This window comes from Mobula birostris, chromosome X (genome assembly GCF_030028105.1).
Source record: "Mobula birostris isolate sMobBir1 chromosome X, sMobBir1.hap1, whole genome shotgun sequence".
In the NCBI taxonomy this organism is placed as follows: Eukaryota; Metazoa; Chordata; class Chondrichthyes; order Myliobatiformes; family Myliobatidae; genus Mobula; species Mobula birostris.
Genome location: NC_092402.1, coordinates 60,585,993 through 60,605,126, shown reverse-complemented (window position 1 = coordinate 60,605,126; position 19,134 = coordinate 60,585,993). Strand labels below are relative to the sequence as shown.

The 19,134-nt window shown below is 47.3% G+C and overlaps 1 protein-coding gene across 1 annotated transcript in view; it reads right to left on the bottom strand.

The window, feature by feature from the left end:
* Positions 1–4,989: 4,989 nt before the first annotated feature.
* Positions 4,990–19,134, bottom strand: part of LOC140191692 (sterol O-acyltransferase 2-like) — a 43,746-nt gene continuing 29,601 nt past the window's right edge. The window contains exons 10-16 of the mRNA XM_072249342.1: positions 16,571–16,616; positions 13,417–13,546; positions 12,154–12,251; positions 10,794–10,892; positions 10,040–10,175; positions 8,122–8,267; positions 4,990–7,943 (exon numbers count right to left, since the gene is read on the bottom strand). Coding sequence (XP_072105443.1) covers positions 7,887–7,943; positions 8,122–8,267; positions 10,040–10,175; positions 10,794–10,892; positions 12,154–12,251; positions 13,417–13,546; positions 16,571–16,616 — 712 coding nt within the window. The 3' untranslated portion in view covers positions 4,990–7,886. The remainder of the gene's footprint in view (positions 7,944–8,121; positions 8,268–10,039; positions 10,176–10,793; positions 10,893–12,153; positions 12,252–13,416; positions 13,547–16,570; positions 16,617–19,134) is intronic.

Here is a 19,134-nt window from a genome sequence, read left to right as displayed (position 1 = left end):
AATAAAGTTTTTACTGTGCGTAGAGGACTATACATCAGAAGTCCAATAAGCATTGTTTGATCTGTTAGGAAATAACGCAAAGTCATCCTGATCAAGTCATAGTCAGTAGCTAAGGAAGGGAGCATTTGGGTAGTAGGGATCACAGCATAATGAGGATAAAAGCAGGAGGAGAGAGAGAGTAGCGCACTGCGCGTGCGCAGCCCTCCGGTGAAAAATGACATCGTATCTGTTAAATAGGGGCCGTGGACAACTCTGATTTGATGGAGAGTGGATGTGAAAGCACAGAGGAACATCTGGAGAAATTTCTGAAACGCTTGTTCATTGCTGTCGTTGCTGCGTGGTCGGGAATCTTTCGGAGGGTAGGCCTCAAAATCCCCGGCCTTGCCTGCTTTTGGTGAACAAGAAGGAGGTTGAATCTTTCGGCAGAGATGGCGCTCAGTACTCGGTGTCAGAGAGCCGATCAGAGCTCGAAGTTTTCGGATGACTCAAAGTCGGACTGTGGTCGGGCATGGCAGGGAGAGTTCTTCCTTCTCCCATCTGCGTGAGATGTGGGACATTTGAGAGACTTTGAACTTTTACTGTGTTCATGGACTTCTTCATCAAGTTATGGTATTGTTGCACTGTTGTAACTATATGTTATAGTTATGTGGTTTTGTTAGTTTTTTCAGTCTTGGTTTGTCCTGTGTTTTGTGATATCACACCGGAGGAAATAATGTATCATTTCTTAATGCATGCATTACGAAATGACAATAAAAGAGGACTACATGTCTTCATAATCTAATCTAATACTTGCAAAAGAATTAAGAGAAAATATCAACAGATAAATTGGAAATAAATTTTGAGGGACCTAAGAATACAACTTTGAGACATAAACCAGAAAGATATCAACAGAGACTAAATAGTCTTAGAGATACAATATCTAAAAAAATGAAAACCAATAGACAGGCATGCTTTCAATTTAAAACCTCACCTGAAAGAGAACACTTCTATAATGCACCACTTCCTCAGTAACAGCTTAACTTAAATATTGAAGCACTCAGAGGGCCTTGCACCCATTTCTATGACTTCCATTGGTGCCAGTGATCTCAGCAGAAGCCAACAGTGAAATATACTCACAGTCAGGCACCACAGCATAACAGAAATGTGCCTTCTGCTCATGCACATGGAAGAGAATATACTAGAATATAACAGCAAAATACAAAGGTGCCAGCTCCACTCTATTTTTATGTTATGCTAGCCATGACTATGCAAGGGCAACTTGCATCAAGAACATGTAACCAAAGAAGAGAGAGGTAGCACAGTTTGAGTTCACAGGTCAGAGAACACTGCAGCTTCAACGCAAATACCAGATTAAAGTTTTGCTCCTCTCCGCACCTTGTGGCACATCAGGTGGCAACCTCGCTGTTTCTTTAGCGTTTCTTACGGGGCCGAGTTACTAGCTCGATGCTCAATCCAGCACGGATGGAAAGTGTGTAAGGAGACGGCCGGATTCGAAGCTGCGACCACTCGCCTTGGAAGTCCGGTGCGGATGCCACTACACCACTGGCCGGCTAACAGATTAAAAGCCTTTCAGGAAATCGGAACAAGCATGTCAGGACAACAGGAGCAGATTACCACATCCCCAAGAGGGGCAGAGAGAGGCTAACAGACTGGTGGAGTTAGTAATTGGCCATCAAGGCTCATCAGAAACTTAAGTCAACCGCACGAATACAGGAGCTGCATCACGACAGTGGATAATGGGCCCACTTTTAGTGGGTATCTGTGATACCTGTTAGGGCTGGAAGCTGGGAACCCAGTGAGTTAAATGACCTGCATTAGAGTCAGCATTACTCAGAAATCACACAGGCTCCCCTTCCTCTCTGTGTATTACATAGTAATCACGTTCAAATAATCACAGCACACACTTAGCATGCACCCCATGATCACATTGATACCTTGTGATGAATTCTTAACGTTAATTAAAGCTGTGAATTTACAACACTGGAGTTGAGACTCTGCTCAGCGATCCCTTATTATGAATGTGAAGCTCTGTACTTCTGAAAACTCAGTTATCCAAACTACTGCACACACTTCTCACTACCTATAATTGCACACACTTGTTTAACTGGGCAGTTTTGTCAGTGAAGTGGGACCCTATCCTGATGCATCACAGCTTGGTATGACCCATGACCGCAAGAAACTGCAGAGTTGTGGAAAGAGCTCAGTACATCACGAAAACCATCCTCCCCTCTATAGACTCTGTTGACACTACTTGCTGCATAAACAAAGATCCCACCCACCCCAGACATATAGGCAGAAGATACGAAAGCCTGAAAGCATGTACCACTAGGTTCGAGGACAGCCTCTACCCTTGCCGTTATAAGACTACGGAACAATCCTCTAGTACATTAAGACGGAATCTTGACCTCAGCATCTAACTCATTATGGCCTTACACCTTATTACCTGCCTGCACTGCAGTTATAACCGCATTCGGTTATTGTTTTCCCTCAGTGTACTGATGTGATGACTTGATCTGTACGGATGGCGTGCAAAACTAAGTTTTTCACTGCGACAGTAATGAACTAATTACCAATTTGAAGTGTAATGTGGTAGGGTCATTTTGTTGCGTTTACGGTTCTTTTCAGTAATGCAAAGCAGCTTGTTCCCCTGACAAGTCACAGTATATCTAATTGACACAGGCATAAAGAACTCATGGATCATTTACTCCGTACCACTGGAGGAGAAAGAAGCTGGAGGCCCATGAACCCGTCCTCATTAGAAGATCAGAGGAGAAGGTCAGTTTTTAAATTCTTTGGAGTAAATATACCAGAGGATCTGTCCTGGGACCGGCACGTTAGTGTCATCGCAAAGAAACCATGACAGCACCTTTACCTTCCTAGAAGTCTGCACACATTTGGTACGTCACCATAAACTCTGACCAACTTCTATAGATACACAGTGGAGAATATCCTCATTGGTTACAACACAGCAACACTAATGCCCAGGAATGGGAAAAGTCACCACAGGCAAAGCTCTCCCCACCGCTGAGCACATTTCCAAGGAGCGCTGCCACAGGAAAGCAGCATCCGTCATCCAAGACCCCCACCATCCAGGCAATGTTCTATTCTCACGACTACCATTGGGTAGGAGTTACAGAAGCATTAGGTCCCACACCATCAGGCACCTGAACTGGCATGGATAACTTCATTTACCACTACTCTGAACTGATTCTACAACCTACAGACTCACTTTCAAGGACCCTTTACATCTCACGTTCTCAGTATTATTTTTATTTGTACAGTTTGTCTCCATTTGCAGATTGGTTGTTTGTCAGTCTTGGTTTATGAGTCGTTTTTCATTAAATTCTGTATTTATTTTTTCCTGCAACTGCCTGCAAGAAAATTAATCCCAAAGTAGTACATGGTAACACATGTGTATTTTGATAATAAGTTTACTTTGAACTTTGAATGATGAGTACAGGGAAGGCAATCTATTAACATCTGTTAATGACTAAACCTGCTGGACAGAGAATGTCAATGATTCACCAGCTTCTGCACGAAGACCTTTCTCCTCATCTTAATCCTAAACTGTCTAACCGAGCTCTAGATTCCTCACAAAATACTGTTTATTCCCTTTCATAGATGCTGAGGTCCAACAGAACCTTGTGTTTGTTGCTCTAGATCTCCAGCATCTTCAGAATCTCTTGTGTCTAGACTCTTCAGCCAGGGAAAACATCTTCTTTGCACTGTGCAAAGCCCTGTAAGAATCTTGCAAAATTCAATGAGTTTATCTCCTTCTCTTTCAAACCAGAGAATAGAGGCAAAGTATCGCCCGTCTCTCCCGGTAGGGCAAATCCCAACATCTCTAAAACCGGTCTTGAAAATCTTTGCTCCACTCCCTGTATTGTGAGTGTGTCCTGATATCAGAGAGAGAGAACGAGATATAGAGAGACCAGTATTCCAGATATTGAGGAATCACCGCTCAGATCCTACGATAGTCCAACCAGGCACAGAATCTCAAACTCTTTGAACATCAGTGGGATTTTCGGCCAGAGGATTAAAGGGGAATATTAAGGGTTTTTTGCTTTAGTCTATTTTTTAAATTACTCTTTATTTTTATGTCTTATGAATTTTTTAAAATTGTTTCAATACATACTATTTTTCCAATCATATCTTATTGTTTGTAAACGGTTCCAAATATCAGAGACATTTAAGAACTGTAAATATCAGAGAAAGTTTTCACAGGTGGCAACAGCCCATCTCAAGATTTTTTTTCTTGGTGACAGAAGTTGCAGAGACAGGCACTTTGGCCCACCAAGTCCGTACTGACCATTAACCACCCACTTACACGGGTCTCAGTTTATTCTCCCCATGCCCCTGTCAACTCCTCCCAAGTTTTACCCCTCCCCCACACACTAGGGGCAATTTACAGTGGCCAATTAACCTGCCAACCCTCAAGTATTTGGGATGTGGGAAGAAACCGGAGCAATTGTGGGGAACCCATGCGATCGGGGGGAGAACGTACAGACTCCAGAGAAACAGCTCCTGAGATCAGGATTGAACCTGGGTTTCTGGAGCTGTGTGGTTTCACCACTGTACACCCACTGTGCCTTCCCAGAATCGCAAACGGTGACTCCAGTCAGAGGGCAATGCATTATGGTTAGGGTTCAGCGTGATCTGCCCATGTTCTCACAGGTAAAATGACTTACGGTTGCTCTTCGAACTGAAGGCCCACAACCAATGGGAAGAGTTCCCACTCGTACAGTAATAAGATTACAATGAACTAAAATGCTTTAGATTAATTTCATCACTTGCTTGAAAGAAGAGTTTTGAAAACTCAACTAGTTTTTTTCAATGTCTTTTGTGAAAAGTGAAACAACTGGGTGGCTCACCACAAGAAGAGGAAACGCTGCCTCCTCTCACCACACCTGAATTAGCGATAGCCTGGTGGCTCAGTGTGATCTCCAGCTGTTGTGAGTGTGATCAAAGTCACTTGAGAGACATTGAAGCTGCTAATACAGAAGTCTTTATTCATCACAGCAAGCAGACATTCTCATGAAGACACTCTCAGTAGAGGCTTACAAACCCAAAAGTACATTGCATTTTTTTTACTCTTAAGATCAAAGTTAACAGTAGGTTATTCAACATAATTTCAATAGTTACAATGACATTGTGTCTTTCAATATTTTGGGTTGACAATGCTTCCTTTGAATTACATATCTACAGTGGAAGACACCCCTGAATGTTCAGACATCTTTATCACAAAATAATTCACACAAATAATCTTAAGCTTCTGGGGGCAGAAATCCCAGACACCCAAAATTAATGTTGTCAGTGCTGTGTCTGAGTGCACTAAAGTATTGATTTCCTATACCTGTCACCATGTTTGATATGCTAAGTGACAACATCAGTCTGGTCTGCCAGCTTGAACTCATGATGCTGCAAATAACTTAGGCCATGTTGACTGGATTGGTGCAGGCCAACTAACACAACCCCATTGTCTTCATATTTGGCTCTTGCATATGCAAACATCTCATGGTCATCATTTTGCAAATTAATCTCTTAGTTTGTAGGCTTTGTAATTTACAATGAGAACTGAAGACTGGTTCTTGCATTAATTAATATTTGCTATATTTATATAGTGGGTGGTGGGGTGCAGATATGTCTCTACCAAAGGAGGTGTAAGGCGCTCCTTCCTTCCACTAGCCTTCGGGTCACCCTTGAGCAAGGTGTAGCACCTGCTTAGCCCCCCCTAACTGATCAGGGTCACATGAAGCCATGGGAGCAGGTGGTGGATGGTCATACGAGCAGCTGGTGCACATCACAAGTCCTGGTTATGCAACCACTGACACCAGGCAGACAATCTCTGAAGTGTATTGTTAATGGCTGCGGTCACCCGTCTTGTAAAGACACCACCCAAAAGAAGGCAATGGCAAACCACTTCTGTAGAAACATTTGCCAAGAACAATCATGGTCATGGGACCTTGATTGCCCACGTCATAGAACATGGCACATAATGATGATGATAATCATATAACTCCAGAATACTCCCTAACACCAGCAATAAAATCTTGTAGGTGAATTTATGAATTTGAGCAAATCACTGAAGCCAATCTGTTGGCATGCCCAAAGTGACAGGCCATCGAGAACAGACCTCTCACATCTTCTTCTTCTCTCTCTACCCAGCCTCTCTCTGCTTGTGTGTGTGTCTCTCTCCCTCTCTCTACATCACTCCCTCTCTCTCATCTATCTCTACCTCCCTATGTCTCTCTATTCTCCCTCTACCTCTCTATCTCTCTACCCCTCTCTCTCTTCTCTCTACCTCTCCCCCAACACACATCATCCATATCCATCTCTCTCTCCTTCTCCTTCTCACTCGCTCTCTCTCTCTCTCTCTCTCACACACACACACACACACGCTTTCTCTCTCAGTGCACACTCCCTACTAACCATCTGTCTCTTGTTCTTGGGAGAGCTCCTGACATATAGTGAGAGATGGGCTGGAGCTGTGGGTCAGACAGAGGCCGTGTGCAAGTTGCCAGTCTGCAATTGGCTTTGTGAATGAATTTGTGCAGCTGCCAGCAGTGGGAGCCCTCGCAGCATAACCCTACTCCTGAGCCCTGACCCAAAACATGGATCATTTCTCCCTCAACAGATGCTGCCTGGCCTGCCAAGTGTTCCCAGCATTTTCTGTTTTTTATTCCTTTTCTTTATTCCCAGAATCCTCCATGACCTGGATCAACACGTTGACGTTGTGTGGAGGCTTGCATGCTTCAAGGACTCCATTAGGCGAAGCCAACTCAGGGTCACCCATGTTGAAACGGTTGTGGACAAGATGCCAGACTTCATCGTGAATCAAGCCAACTTTTCAACATAACCACAGCTTGCCCCTGTGGTGCCCCAACCCAGGACGTCCACCACCTGGTCCAAACATGCCCTCTCACCAAGATCCGAGACAGCTTTGCCATGGTCCTTTGATGCGGCCTTGAGCTGGAGGAGTGGCTTGACAAAAACCAATCAGGTGTGAAGAGAAAAGCACCTGCCATACAAAACAACAACATTCCCAGAAAAAAACACAAGAATTGTTGAGAGCTGGAGAATTTATATTCACATAATATCCTGTGGCAACAAGCAAAACATTCTCAAGAACATATTCAAAACATATTGATAACCTTCGATCAAAGTACAGGAATTGATATGCATTTGATTATTAAGTTTATATTATTTGAAATCTGTGGTATTATTATTAATAGGTATCCACCAGACTTTGTCTCAGGAAACATGCTGGTAATCTGCTGTAGCCAATCCCCGAGGAACCCCACTTCTCACACATGTCACTGTTCCCCAGGATGTCTCATTTGGGGGAGGAATAATGCTAAAGGCTTTCTCTCTCTTCCACCTGGGTTCAGGCTTTACTGGCCCTTACAGGCTTTCCACACTCCATTATCTCACTAAGTAGCCATTCCTGTGCAGGTCAGATGACTGACCACATGGGAATGGCAACTGAGCTCAATCCTGTGCTATCCCTGGATCAAACCTAATGGCTGTTTTTGGGGACCTTTCCTTGTTCAGGATACCGAGGATACTGCCTTGGCCAGAACAAGTTCTTTCAGTGAAGAGGTGAAACAGGAGTTCAGACCCGCTGTTTGCTTTATGGGTAGCTGGGCTCCTTGTAAACTGAGAGAAGGAGAATGGAGCAAGGAGAAGGAGCAGATCGGAAGGAGACGCCGCTGCAGTAGAGGAGGGGCAGGGTCAGTGTACAGCACAATGGACGATGGAAATTATTGATTGACATAAATAACATAGAACAATATCGTGGAATCAAAAATTAATAACTCCCCCATCCCCCTTACAAACTGATCAAAGGACAACAGATTTAATGTCGGGCAATACGTTGCGACATGTGGTTAAGCTTCCAGTTGACAATACCAGGACCGGGGTGTGACCAGTTCCCAAAAGGTTCTCTGAATAAAAGGAGAAGATGAACTGTTAGAATGTGACGTCCATGTAGTGTCTGTGTGTCTGTTTGTGTGTGGGTCTGTGCATGTGACTGTGTGTCTGTGTCTGTGTGTATATGGATGTGTCTTTCTGCTTGCATGTGTTTGTACAGGATTTCTGCGCTTGTGCCGTGCACGCACTCACCTCTTTGACAGGACAGTGTATCTGAGCGTACCATTCCTGGCAGTACAGACACACTTGGATCCCCTGACCAATGAACAGGAAAACCCACATCATGATGTTCCAGACAGGACTCGTTCTGTTGTCGTTGAAAATGAAATTAAAGAACACTGTAGGAAAGAGAACACCAACGTAATGAATGTAATAGAGGTAGAAATCACGGTTACAACTGAGGATTGCCATTCAGTTGGCAAATGGTCATTTCTTTCCCCTCAATTAAAGCATCCAATTGCTTCATATGTTTTTTGGGGTTTTGCATTTGCATGCATCTAGTAATGTGTCAATGTTACTCTTAAATACACAGTAGAAGAGACCAGAACTGGATCCAGTGATCACAGTGGGAGAGACTGGAACTGGATCCAGTGATCACCGGGGGGGGGGGGGGGGCAGAGCCTTATCCAGTGACTACAGTGGGAGAGTCCGGAACCGGATCCAGTGGTCACAGTGGAAGTTACCGGAAGTGGATCCAGTGATTACAGTGGAAGGGTTCAGAACGGGATCCAGTGATTACAGTGGGAGGGTCCAGAACTGGATCCAGTGCTCATGCTGTGTCTGAATGCTACTCTCAGTTGGTTGCATATATGACAGTTAAGTCTAAATGTACATAAGTGAGTTGGTAATGGCTCACATAATTAGCTCCAGCGACCTTACTATCATATTTGTGTTAGCACCGCGGCACCCTGATCTCAGAACGGGCCCTGAGGAAGCAGGGTGGAGTGCTTGTTGGACGCTGGTTGTAGTCTAGGAATGAGGTCGGCTGTTGTGCATTGGTCCTGGGGGTTGCAATTTCAAGGTACAGTAAGGTGTGACATATACCCACGGTCACTCATTTTCCCTTGATGCCACGTGGCCTCTCCGTCTGTTCTGAAAAACATCCCTAGAGCCATTCAAAAAATAACAGAGTGATGTTTAATTAGTTTTTGATAGAATAGTTAGTGAGTTTTTCCCAGGGTGGAAATGTCAAAAACTTGAGGGTATAACTTTAAGGTGAGGTGGGGGAAAGTTTAAAAGAGATTTAAGAGGCAAGTTTTTTTACACAGTGGTAGGTGTCTGGAATGGGCTGTCAGGAGCAGATGCAAGAGGCATTTAGACAGACACACGAACGGACAGAGAATGGAGGGATAGACCATGTTCAGGCAGATGGGATTAGTTTAGACTGGCAACGTGGTTGGCACAACATTGTGGGCCAACGTGCCGGTTCCTGTGCTGTACCATTCTGTGCTTTATGTACTTGAAATTAATTTAATCAACTGCAGCTGGATGTGAACCGTGCCTGTAAAGTTGACAAAAGCTCTCTCACACCCACCCACACCACCACACTTACACCTCTGAGGCTGTCGTCTAGTTTAACGCAAGGCCATTCTGTAGGACATTGCCATGTGCTCTCTGTCCCTTCACCCAAGTTGCCCAACCAGTTGATCAGTCAGGATACTCCCCACCCCCCCAGAATCTGTTCTGACCAGGTGACTAAACCTCTGGGAGACAGCCACCTCTGCGTTCCCCAGCTTGCTCGTAGGCCCTGACTCTCGCTGAGTAACTCTGTCCAATCTGGATCCCGATCAGGAGCAGGAACCCCGACTGATTGTCCTCCTTCTGATTCCAAGGCACTGACTAACTTTGGCACCCACAACCCCCACCCCACCCAACCCCTGGGGTCAGCTCAGTACCATCAGACAAGGGGTGGTACCTGGGAGCCTCAGGTTCAGTACTAGAAGGGACACATTCCACTCGAACCAAGTCACACTCCAACACTTGGCACCAGCTCACTACTAGCACACTGAACATGACCCTCACTGCACTGCGGGGCACTGCCTCGGCTCAGAGTCACGCAGCAGGCGACGTTACCCCTTCCTCCCATCGCAGTCCTGCATGTGTCACCTACCTCCAATGATGGCAAAGAGGCAGAACATAACTGGGTAGAAATAGCCTAGGCACAGGGTCAGGACGTACTCGTGCACCACGGCGGACAGGATGAAGACTGAGAGCATCGCAGCCGCTCGAAACCTCCTACCAAATATCTGCAACAGAACAGGCATCTTTGCTGGTGTCCGCACTGCTCCCACGTACAGGCGCATGCTGATTTACAAGCGACACGTTGCTGCGACCTGGCGGCTGGGTGCTGAAATACTGCCGAGTCACAGAGTAGCAAGGCACAGGCTCGACATCCGACCAGGCCTGACTCAAGAGATCACAGCCGGGACATTGACCCAGAGGTGCAATTGGTCTCAGCGCCAGGGGCTGGTGACTAAAAGCAGTCAGCCCATACTGCCTCTTATGTCCAATCACTCCGCTGCAGTGGGAGCATCGGGCTTGGTGGTGCCACCTCCTACTGTCCTTGAGTGCCCATGTGTCCATATAGGTATACGTGCATGCATGTGTGCGATTGCATGCTTGTGCATATGTGCATACGTGCATGCATGTGTGCTCGTTCACCGGTGTGCATATCAGTGTGTGTAAATCCCAGTGCTACGTGGCATATTAATATGCTTGTCCTGAGGTTTCTGCTAAAGCAAAATGTCTCTGTAAATCTAGTCACGTTAGATCCCCGCGACCTCCCCCCCACCGGCACCTCCCACCTCCCACTCTGGGATAGGTCCACCAGGGGATAACCGGGGATAACCCGGTGAGCTCCTTACCCAAAGGAAGTCCGTGTAGGTGTAGGAGTAGAGCCAGTCATGAACCACCACATTCCAGGTTCGGTAGTAGTTGGCAAAGGAGGTGGAATTCCACCAGTCCTAGGGCAAGAAATGCCAGGTGAATCACCGTGGTAATCATATGAGGATTTGTAGGGGAGGGGATGATGTTATTTATTTATTTATTGAGGTACAGTGTGAAACAGGTTCTTCTGGCCCTTCGAGCTACGCCACCCAGCAGACCAAACCAGTTAACCCTAGCCTAACCACGGGACAATAGCCTAACCATGGGACAATTTACAATGCCCAATTAACCTACCAACCGGTAGGTCTTTGGACTGTGGGAGGAAACTGGAGCACCCGGAGGAAACCCATGCAGTCACGGGGAGAATGTACAAACTCCTTACAGGCAGTGCCGGGAATTGAACCCGGGTCTCCTGTACTGTAAAGCATAGTGCTAACCACTGCACTACCGTGCCGCCCAGGAAAACGTATCAGGCGTTAGATTCCACCAGATTTCCTGGCCGAGGGACGGAGAGGGGGTCCACAGTTAATGGCTGCAGCATGATAACTGTTATGGCTGCTGGAGCGAGGAAGCGAAGGATGGCTTTGCAATGGATGCCGGGATGAACGATGGAGCAGTGGCACAAGCGGTGGGCAACGAGAAACGTGCCAGCCCCACTGAGGTTCAGACACTTACTGGGGTGTGTGGCAGGGTGAGTCTCCCTTAGGCAAGGGGCGGTCGGGGGCCGGTGGAAGAACAGGTAACATGAGGGACAGCCCGTGAATGGCCCCTGACCAAGAACCGGGAGACACACGGAAGGCCAGAACCAGATTTGAACATGTCAAGGGCAGAAGAGGGTGGGAAGGGGCATTTTGGTACAGAACAAGAATTGTCCAGTGAATGGGAAAAATGCCGGCACTTTCTCCTCCCTCTCCCTACCTTCTATCTGCTCCTTCCCTTCCCTCACCCCCTCCCGCTCCTTCCCCCTCCCCATACCTCTGACAACCTCCCCCTCCAGCCCCCTCACACCCTCACCTTCCTGTATTCTTCACACCATTCCGCTCAGCTCCCCATCCCACCTTCCGCTCCATCCCCAGCTCATCCCACCCACCCGCTGACAGTATCCCCATCTCCCCTTCCCATTCCTCACACCTTTACACACACACACACACACACACACACACACACACACACACACACACACACACACACACACACACACACACACACACACACACACCCTCTACTCCCTGGATTCCACCACTGGTCTGACAGTCCCTCTGGATCGGTTCAGTTTGTCCAGACCTACCCACTGCCCTCTGCCCGCCTCTCATCCTTAGCCACCTTTCCCCCCGTTACCTTGTAGAACATTCTGTCGCCAAAACGGAGCATCTCAGCAAAGGCATTCAGCCAGCAGTGGAGGAAGGCATAGAAGAACAGCAGCAGTAGGAAGGTGCCTGAAGCAGAGACGTGAACAGTTGCCCGGCTATCCGATTGAAAGAGAGCAAATCCATAAGCTCAGCTCCTCCCCCAAGTCCCTGAACTGTTGACTTCAGTAAAGTGAGCTGTACGACTGCTGGTTATTTGACTGCATGGTGCATCACAGCAGAGTCAAATCCCATCCTTACCCAACACTAACTCATGGTGGGCCTGACTCCTGATAATACAGATGGGATCAGTAGCCAGCAGCCACCCAATGACTTTCCTAACCCACAGATGGGGCATTTGCACAGTGAGTGAGGTCAATTTAATTATTGGAATAGCCAGATGTTAGTCTCCAATGGCCTTGCACTGTGACATGTGGAACAGTTCCTGATCAAATCTGAATGGGGTTGGAATTAAATGGCACTCCCACACCTTATTTAAGAGAGTGCTCGCAGGGCTAGGTGGGGGTCAGAGACCAACAGGTCTAGTAGCTTGTGTAGACTCAATGGGCTGAATATCCTTCTCTTGTGTCCCAACAGTTCTATGACCCAATGAAAAAGGTCTTGTGATACTTCTTTGACGAAGAATGGGAGAGTTTTCTGCAGTGCGCTGGATGACGTTAATTCCCCATCCGACATAAATAGGGGTGCTGTTTTTCTTGAATTATAACACTTCAAAAGTGACTTCACTGGCTGTGAAATACTTGGAAGTGGCGGATGGAGGCATGCACTGGGCCTGAATGAAGGGAACCTCACCTCCACCACAAACCTGGGCTTTCCACCAGTGTAAGGCCCCCTAACCACAGAGGCTACATCCTGAGCCAGTCAATAGGTAGACACACAGAGGGAAAGTTAGGAGACAAAGGGACTGGGTGGTGGTGGTTACTGTTCTGTCTGTGCTCTCCATTTCTCTCTCCTTAAAGCCTTGCTCTCGGTTGTTTATGGGTCTGGCTGAACCATCATTTTTAACAGGTCTTATCGTCATTGCATTTCTGTCAGTAATTGACAATTCATCACCAACTAGGCCACACTGGCAGTGCCAAATCAATTAATATTCAATTCTCAAGGTCAGCTTGAAACCACCTTATAACTGGACCCTTCCTTTGACCTCGTTCGCCTGATCCACATTGACACGAGGTCCACAGGGTGAGATGCTTGCTGCGCCTGAAGAGACCCTGGCCTCTCCCACTGTCTGTACCTGGTAATGTGGAGTTGAATATGGACAGAACGAGCGTCTTGGTGCTGAAAGGCTGTTTGCTCATGTTGGTGAACACTGGGATACAAAGCCTCACTAAGATGAAGTAAAAGTAGAAGAGGCAGCCAAGAACCTGCGAGGAAAGAACACAGTGATCACAGTGCACTGCACCAGAACTTTGAGCAGCATTGAGCAACAGGGAGTACTGTTGCAGGAAAGCAGCACTCATCATCGAGGACCATCCAACCTCCCACCACTCCCCGCCACCATCCAGTCCATGCTCTCTTATCACTACTACCATCAGGAAGGAGGTACAGGAGCTTTGGGTCCCACACCACCAGGTTCAGAAACAGTTATTACCCTCAATCATCAGGTTCCTGAATTGGCGTGGGTAACTTCATTAACCAGAATGCTGGACTGATTCCACAACCAATAGATCAGGGGTTCCCAGCCTTTTTATGCCGTGAACACCTACAATTAACCGAGGGGTGCGTGCCCCTGCTACAGACTCACTGTCAGGAACTCATGTTTCAGTATTATTTACTTTTTATATAAATATTACATCAGCGCCGGACTTCGAAGCGAAGGCTCCCGAGTTCGAATCCAGCTGACTCCCTTGCACGCTTTCCATCCGTGCTGGGTTGAGCGTCGAGCTGGCAACTCGGCCTCGTAAGAATAAGAAGGCTGCTAAAAAAACGCCGTCATGACGGCGTCCCAATGACTCCACTCAGAGTTAAGGGTTTTCTTCTTCTTCTTCTTCATATAACTATTAGTTTTATTTTTTATTTGCACTATTTGTCTTCTGTTGCACATTGTCTATTTGTCAGCCTTTATGTGTAGTCTTTCATGAATTCTATTATGTTTCTTTGTTTTTCTGTAAATGACTGAAAGAAAATGAATCTCTGGGTAGAATATGATGACAGATATATACTTCAATAATAAATTCACCTTGACTTTGACTGCACTCCTTTCAATGTTGCCATTCCCTTTTCCCTCACTTTTGAGAAGTTGGATTACTCAGGACTTCCTCCCCACTACTCCCCCCCCCCAACTTCAATGAATGGATTTACCAACCAACTATTGCTTCCTTTAATTCAATCATTCAGCCCAAAGCTCTTTGCAATCACTCATCAATCCAGAAGCCTGCGTAACTATAATCACTACCTGAATGTGGGAGCACCATGACCATTGTACTACAATTGACTGTTCTGTTCTCATTGCATTCTCTCTTGTAAACTTAATTCAATGTATGTTTTTCTTATGAATGATGTGTATCTGATGCTACGCGCCCGTGATGCTGCTGCGAGGAAGATTTTCATTGCACCCCTGCACGCATAAACTCAACTTTGACTCTGAAATCTGACAACTTGTCGTGACCCTCCAGCACCATCCGTCCCAATTAATTGTTCATTCACGTCAGTCATCCTAAAACAATCAGCTACCTCCCAAAGTTCAAAGTAAATTTTATTATCCGAGTACACGTCGCCACATAGAACCCTGAGGTTCGTTTTCCCGTGGGCATACTCAGCAAACGTAGAGAATAGTAACTATAACAGGATCAGTGAAAGATTGACCAGGGTGCAGAAGACAGCAAGCTGTCCAAATGCAAATATAAATAACGAGAACATGAAATAACAAGATAAAGAGTCCTTAAAGTGAGATCATTGGGTGTGGGAACATCTCAAAGGATGGGCAAGTGAGTGTACTTATCCCCTTTTGTTCAAGAGCCTGATGGTTGTGGGGTAGTGACTGTTCTTGAACCTGGTGGTGTGAGTCCTGAAGCTCTTGTACACAGCCTCCTGACTGGGAAATATATCACCATTCCTCTGTCTGAATCCTAGAACTCGCTCCCCAAGAGCACAGTGGGGCACCCCCACTGGAAGGACTGCAGAGGTTCAAGAGGGCAGCAACCCCCACCTTCTCAGGGGCAATATGGATGAGCAATAAATGTTGGCATCAACAGTGGTACCCCAATTCCAAAAAAAATCAGTAAAAGAAAGTCACAAACTCAGTGCCTTTAAATGCACTGCAATTAATTAATCAAATCACAATCAAGCTTTTAATCGTGGTTGTTCCCTTCCGCGCCTTGTGGCGCATCGGTAAGGAAACCTTGCTGTTTCTTTAGCATTTTTGTCTGTTTGTTACGAGGCTGAGATGCTGGCTCTTTGCTCGACCCAGCATGGATGGAGAGAGTGCAAAGAGCCGGCCGGATTCGAACCCGGGACCACTCGCTTCGAAGTCTTGGTGCAGATGCCACTACACCACCGGCCAGCTAAAGCTATTAATTGGTTCAGTTATTCAATCATGCTGCCACCACTAGTCACCCTACAATCACCTCCGCTTCACTTTAGTTTGCAGCTGCACTTCCTTGTAGCGACCCTAGAAATCGAAGAGCCCTGCATGTCCCTTATCCATGAGCCTGCATTATCCACCCATTGGATTGAATTGAATTGAACTGACTTTATTTCTTACATCCTTCGTATACATGAGGAGTAAAAATCTTTACATTACGTCTCCATCTAAATGTGCAATGTGTAATCATAGCAATTTACAATAATTTATAATAAATAGAACAGTCAATGTAATATAGAGTACACTCAAATCAGCGTGAGTTAATCAGTCTGATGGCCTGGTGAAAGAAGCTGTTCCGGAACCTGTAGGTCCTGGCTGTTACACTGTGGTACCATTTCCCGGATGGTAGCAGCTGGAACAGTTTGTGGTTGGGGTGACTCAGGTCTCCAGTGATCCTTCAGGCCCTTTTTACCCACCTGTCTTTGTAAATTTCCTGAATAGTGGGAAGTTCACATCTTCAGATGTGGTGAGCTGTCCGCACCACTCTCTGCAGAGTCCTGCGATTGAGGGAGGTTCAGTTCCCATATCAGGCAGTGATGCAGCCAGTCAGGATGCTCTCAATTGTGCCCCTGCAGAAAGTCCTTAGGAGTTGGGGGCCCATACCAAACTTCCTCAACTGCCTGAGTTGCCACTTCTGGGGGTAGTCACTAGGGGCTCTAGGTGTGGGGAAAGCTGATAAACAGCTCCAATCTCCCGATCTTCCAAGGTCAACTATACAAAGTGAACTGTCCTTGTCAGTGAAGGCTGGAATCTGAGCCGTGACCAGCTCTTCACATCCAGACTGAAAACACAGCCTCATTCTCACCTGAGCAAAGTTCAGAGCCACATACTTCCATCTGATCCTCGGAGTCCTACAATAAAACAGATTGCTGGTGAGGACAGCCAAAGGGGTACTTCTGAACGGTAGCCACAGATTAGAGCGCAAACACGAGGAAATCTGCAGATGCTGGAATTTCAAGCCACTCACATAAAAGTTGCTGGAGAACGCAGCAGGCCAGGCAGCATCTCTAGGAAGAGGTACAGTCAACGTTTCGGGCTGAGACCTGAAACGTCGACTGTACCTCTTCCTAGTGATGCTGCCTGGCCTGCTACGTTCACCAGCAACTTTGATGTGTGTGGCACAGATTAGAATGTAGGACACCGAGCAGCCAATCTGCACACAGAGGCAGAGCCCAGCTGAGCATGGGAAGCAAAGTCCAGAGAGATTGACAGGAGTCTGAGACAGAGTCCTGTGGGGAAATATACACCGGAAGGGGAGCTGTGCTGTGCAAAGAGAGGCTGCGATATGGAGGCTAGGTGTCTTTAAATGCCATATGGGAAATTTGCCCACTTGTATTTGACAAGAGGATGGGAATAGAGTCCAGTTGAGTTCAATAGGAATAGGGAAGCAATGTCCAAGTGAAGGGAAGCAGTCAGCAGTCTTTCCGAACAATAACAGTCGACGTAACAGCATTTAGATGAGATTGATAGCACTGTGGGCCCTTGTCCAAGGGTATGGGAAAAACTGCCCTAGTGAGTAAAGGGGACAACGGAACACCTGACCAAGTCAGAAATGGAGGCATGGGAATATGCGTCCTGGTGATTAACGTGGATGTGGGAACACGTGTCCTGGTAATTAACGTGGGCGTGGGAACACGTGTCCTGGTGAGCAACATGGGCGTGGGAACACGTGTCCTGGTAATTAACGTGGGCGTGGGAACACGTGTCCTGGTAATTAACGTGGGCGTGGAAACAAGTGTCCTGGTTTGTCCTGGTGAGCAACGTGGACGTTGGAACACGTGTCCTGGTGAAAAACGTGGACGTGGGAACACTTGTCCTGGTGAGCAACATAGGCGTGGGAACAAGTGCCTTGGTGATTAACGTGGGCGTGGGAATACGTGTCCTGGTGAGCAACATGGACATGGGAACATGTGTTCTGGTGTGTCCTGGTGAGCAATGTGGGTGTGGGAACACGTGTGCTGGTGTGTCCTGGGAAGAAAGGTGGGCGTGGGAACACTTGTCCTGGTGAGCAATGTGGGTGTGGGAATATGTGTCCTGGGGCAAGGCTGGGGGCCGGGGGCCGGGGGCCAGGCTGGGGGCCGGGGGCCGGGGTCCTGGTGATTAACGTAGGCGTGAGAAATCGTGTCATGGTGAGCAACGTGGGAGTGGGAACACGTGTCCTGGTGAGCAACGTGGGCGTGGGAACATATGTACTGGTGATTAGCGTGGACATGGGAACACCTATCGTGGTGAGCAACAGGGACGTCGGAACACGTTTTCCCATCTCCACGCTAATGATTAACACATGCCCTGGGGATAAGCATGGACATGGAAACACGTGTCCTGGTGATTAACGTGGGAGTTGGAACACGTGTCCTGGTGAGCAACGTGGGCGTGGGAACATGTGTCCTGGTGATTAACGTGGACATGGGAACATGTGTCCTGGTGAGCAACGTGGGCGTGGGAACACGTGTCCTGGTGAGCAACGTGGGCGTGGGAACACGTGTCCTGGTGAGCAACGGGGTGTGGGAACATGTCCTGGTGATTAACGTGGACATGGGAACAGGTGTCCTGGTGAGCAACGATGGTGTGGGCACACGTGTTATGGTGATTAACGTGGGCGTGGGAACTCGTGTCCTGGCAATTAATGTGGGTGTGGGAACTCGTGTCCTGGTGAGTGACATGGGCGTGGGAACACGTGTCCTGGTGAGCAACGTGGACGTGGGAACACGTGTCCTGGTCATAAGCATGGACATGGGAACATGTGTCCTGGTGATTAATGTATACATGGAAATAACGTAGACGTGGGAATACGTGTCCTGGTGAGCAATGTGGGCGTGGGAACATGTGTCATGGGGATTAACGTGGCCGTGGGAACACGTGTCCTGATGAGAGACGTGGGCGTGGGATCAAATGTCCTGGTGAGCAACGTGGACGTGGGAACACGTGACCTCATGATTAATGTGGACATGAGAACACGTGTCCTGCTGATTAACGTGGACATGGGAACACGTGTCCTGGTGATTAACATGGACACGGGAACACATGTCCTGGTCATAAGCATGGACATGGGAACATGTGTCCTGGTGATAAATGTATATATGGAAACACGTATCCTAGTGATTAACGTGGACGTGGGAATACGTGTCCTGGTGAGCAACAGGAGGTGGGAACACGTGTCCTGCTGATTAACATGGACCTGGTAACATGTGTCCTGGTGAGCAACAGGGGCGTGGGAACATGTGTCCTGTTGATTAACGTGGGCGTGGGAACACGTGTCCTGGTGAGCAACAGGGGCGTGGGAACATGTGTCCTGTTGATTAACGTGGGCGTGGGAACACGTGTCCTGGTGAGCAACAGGGGCATGGGAACACATGTCCTGGTGATTAA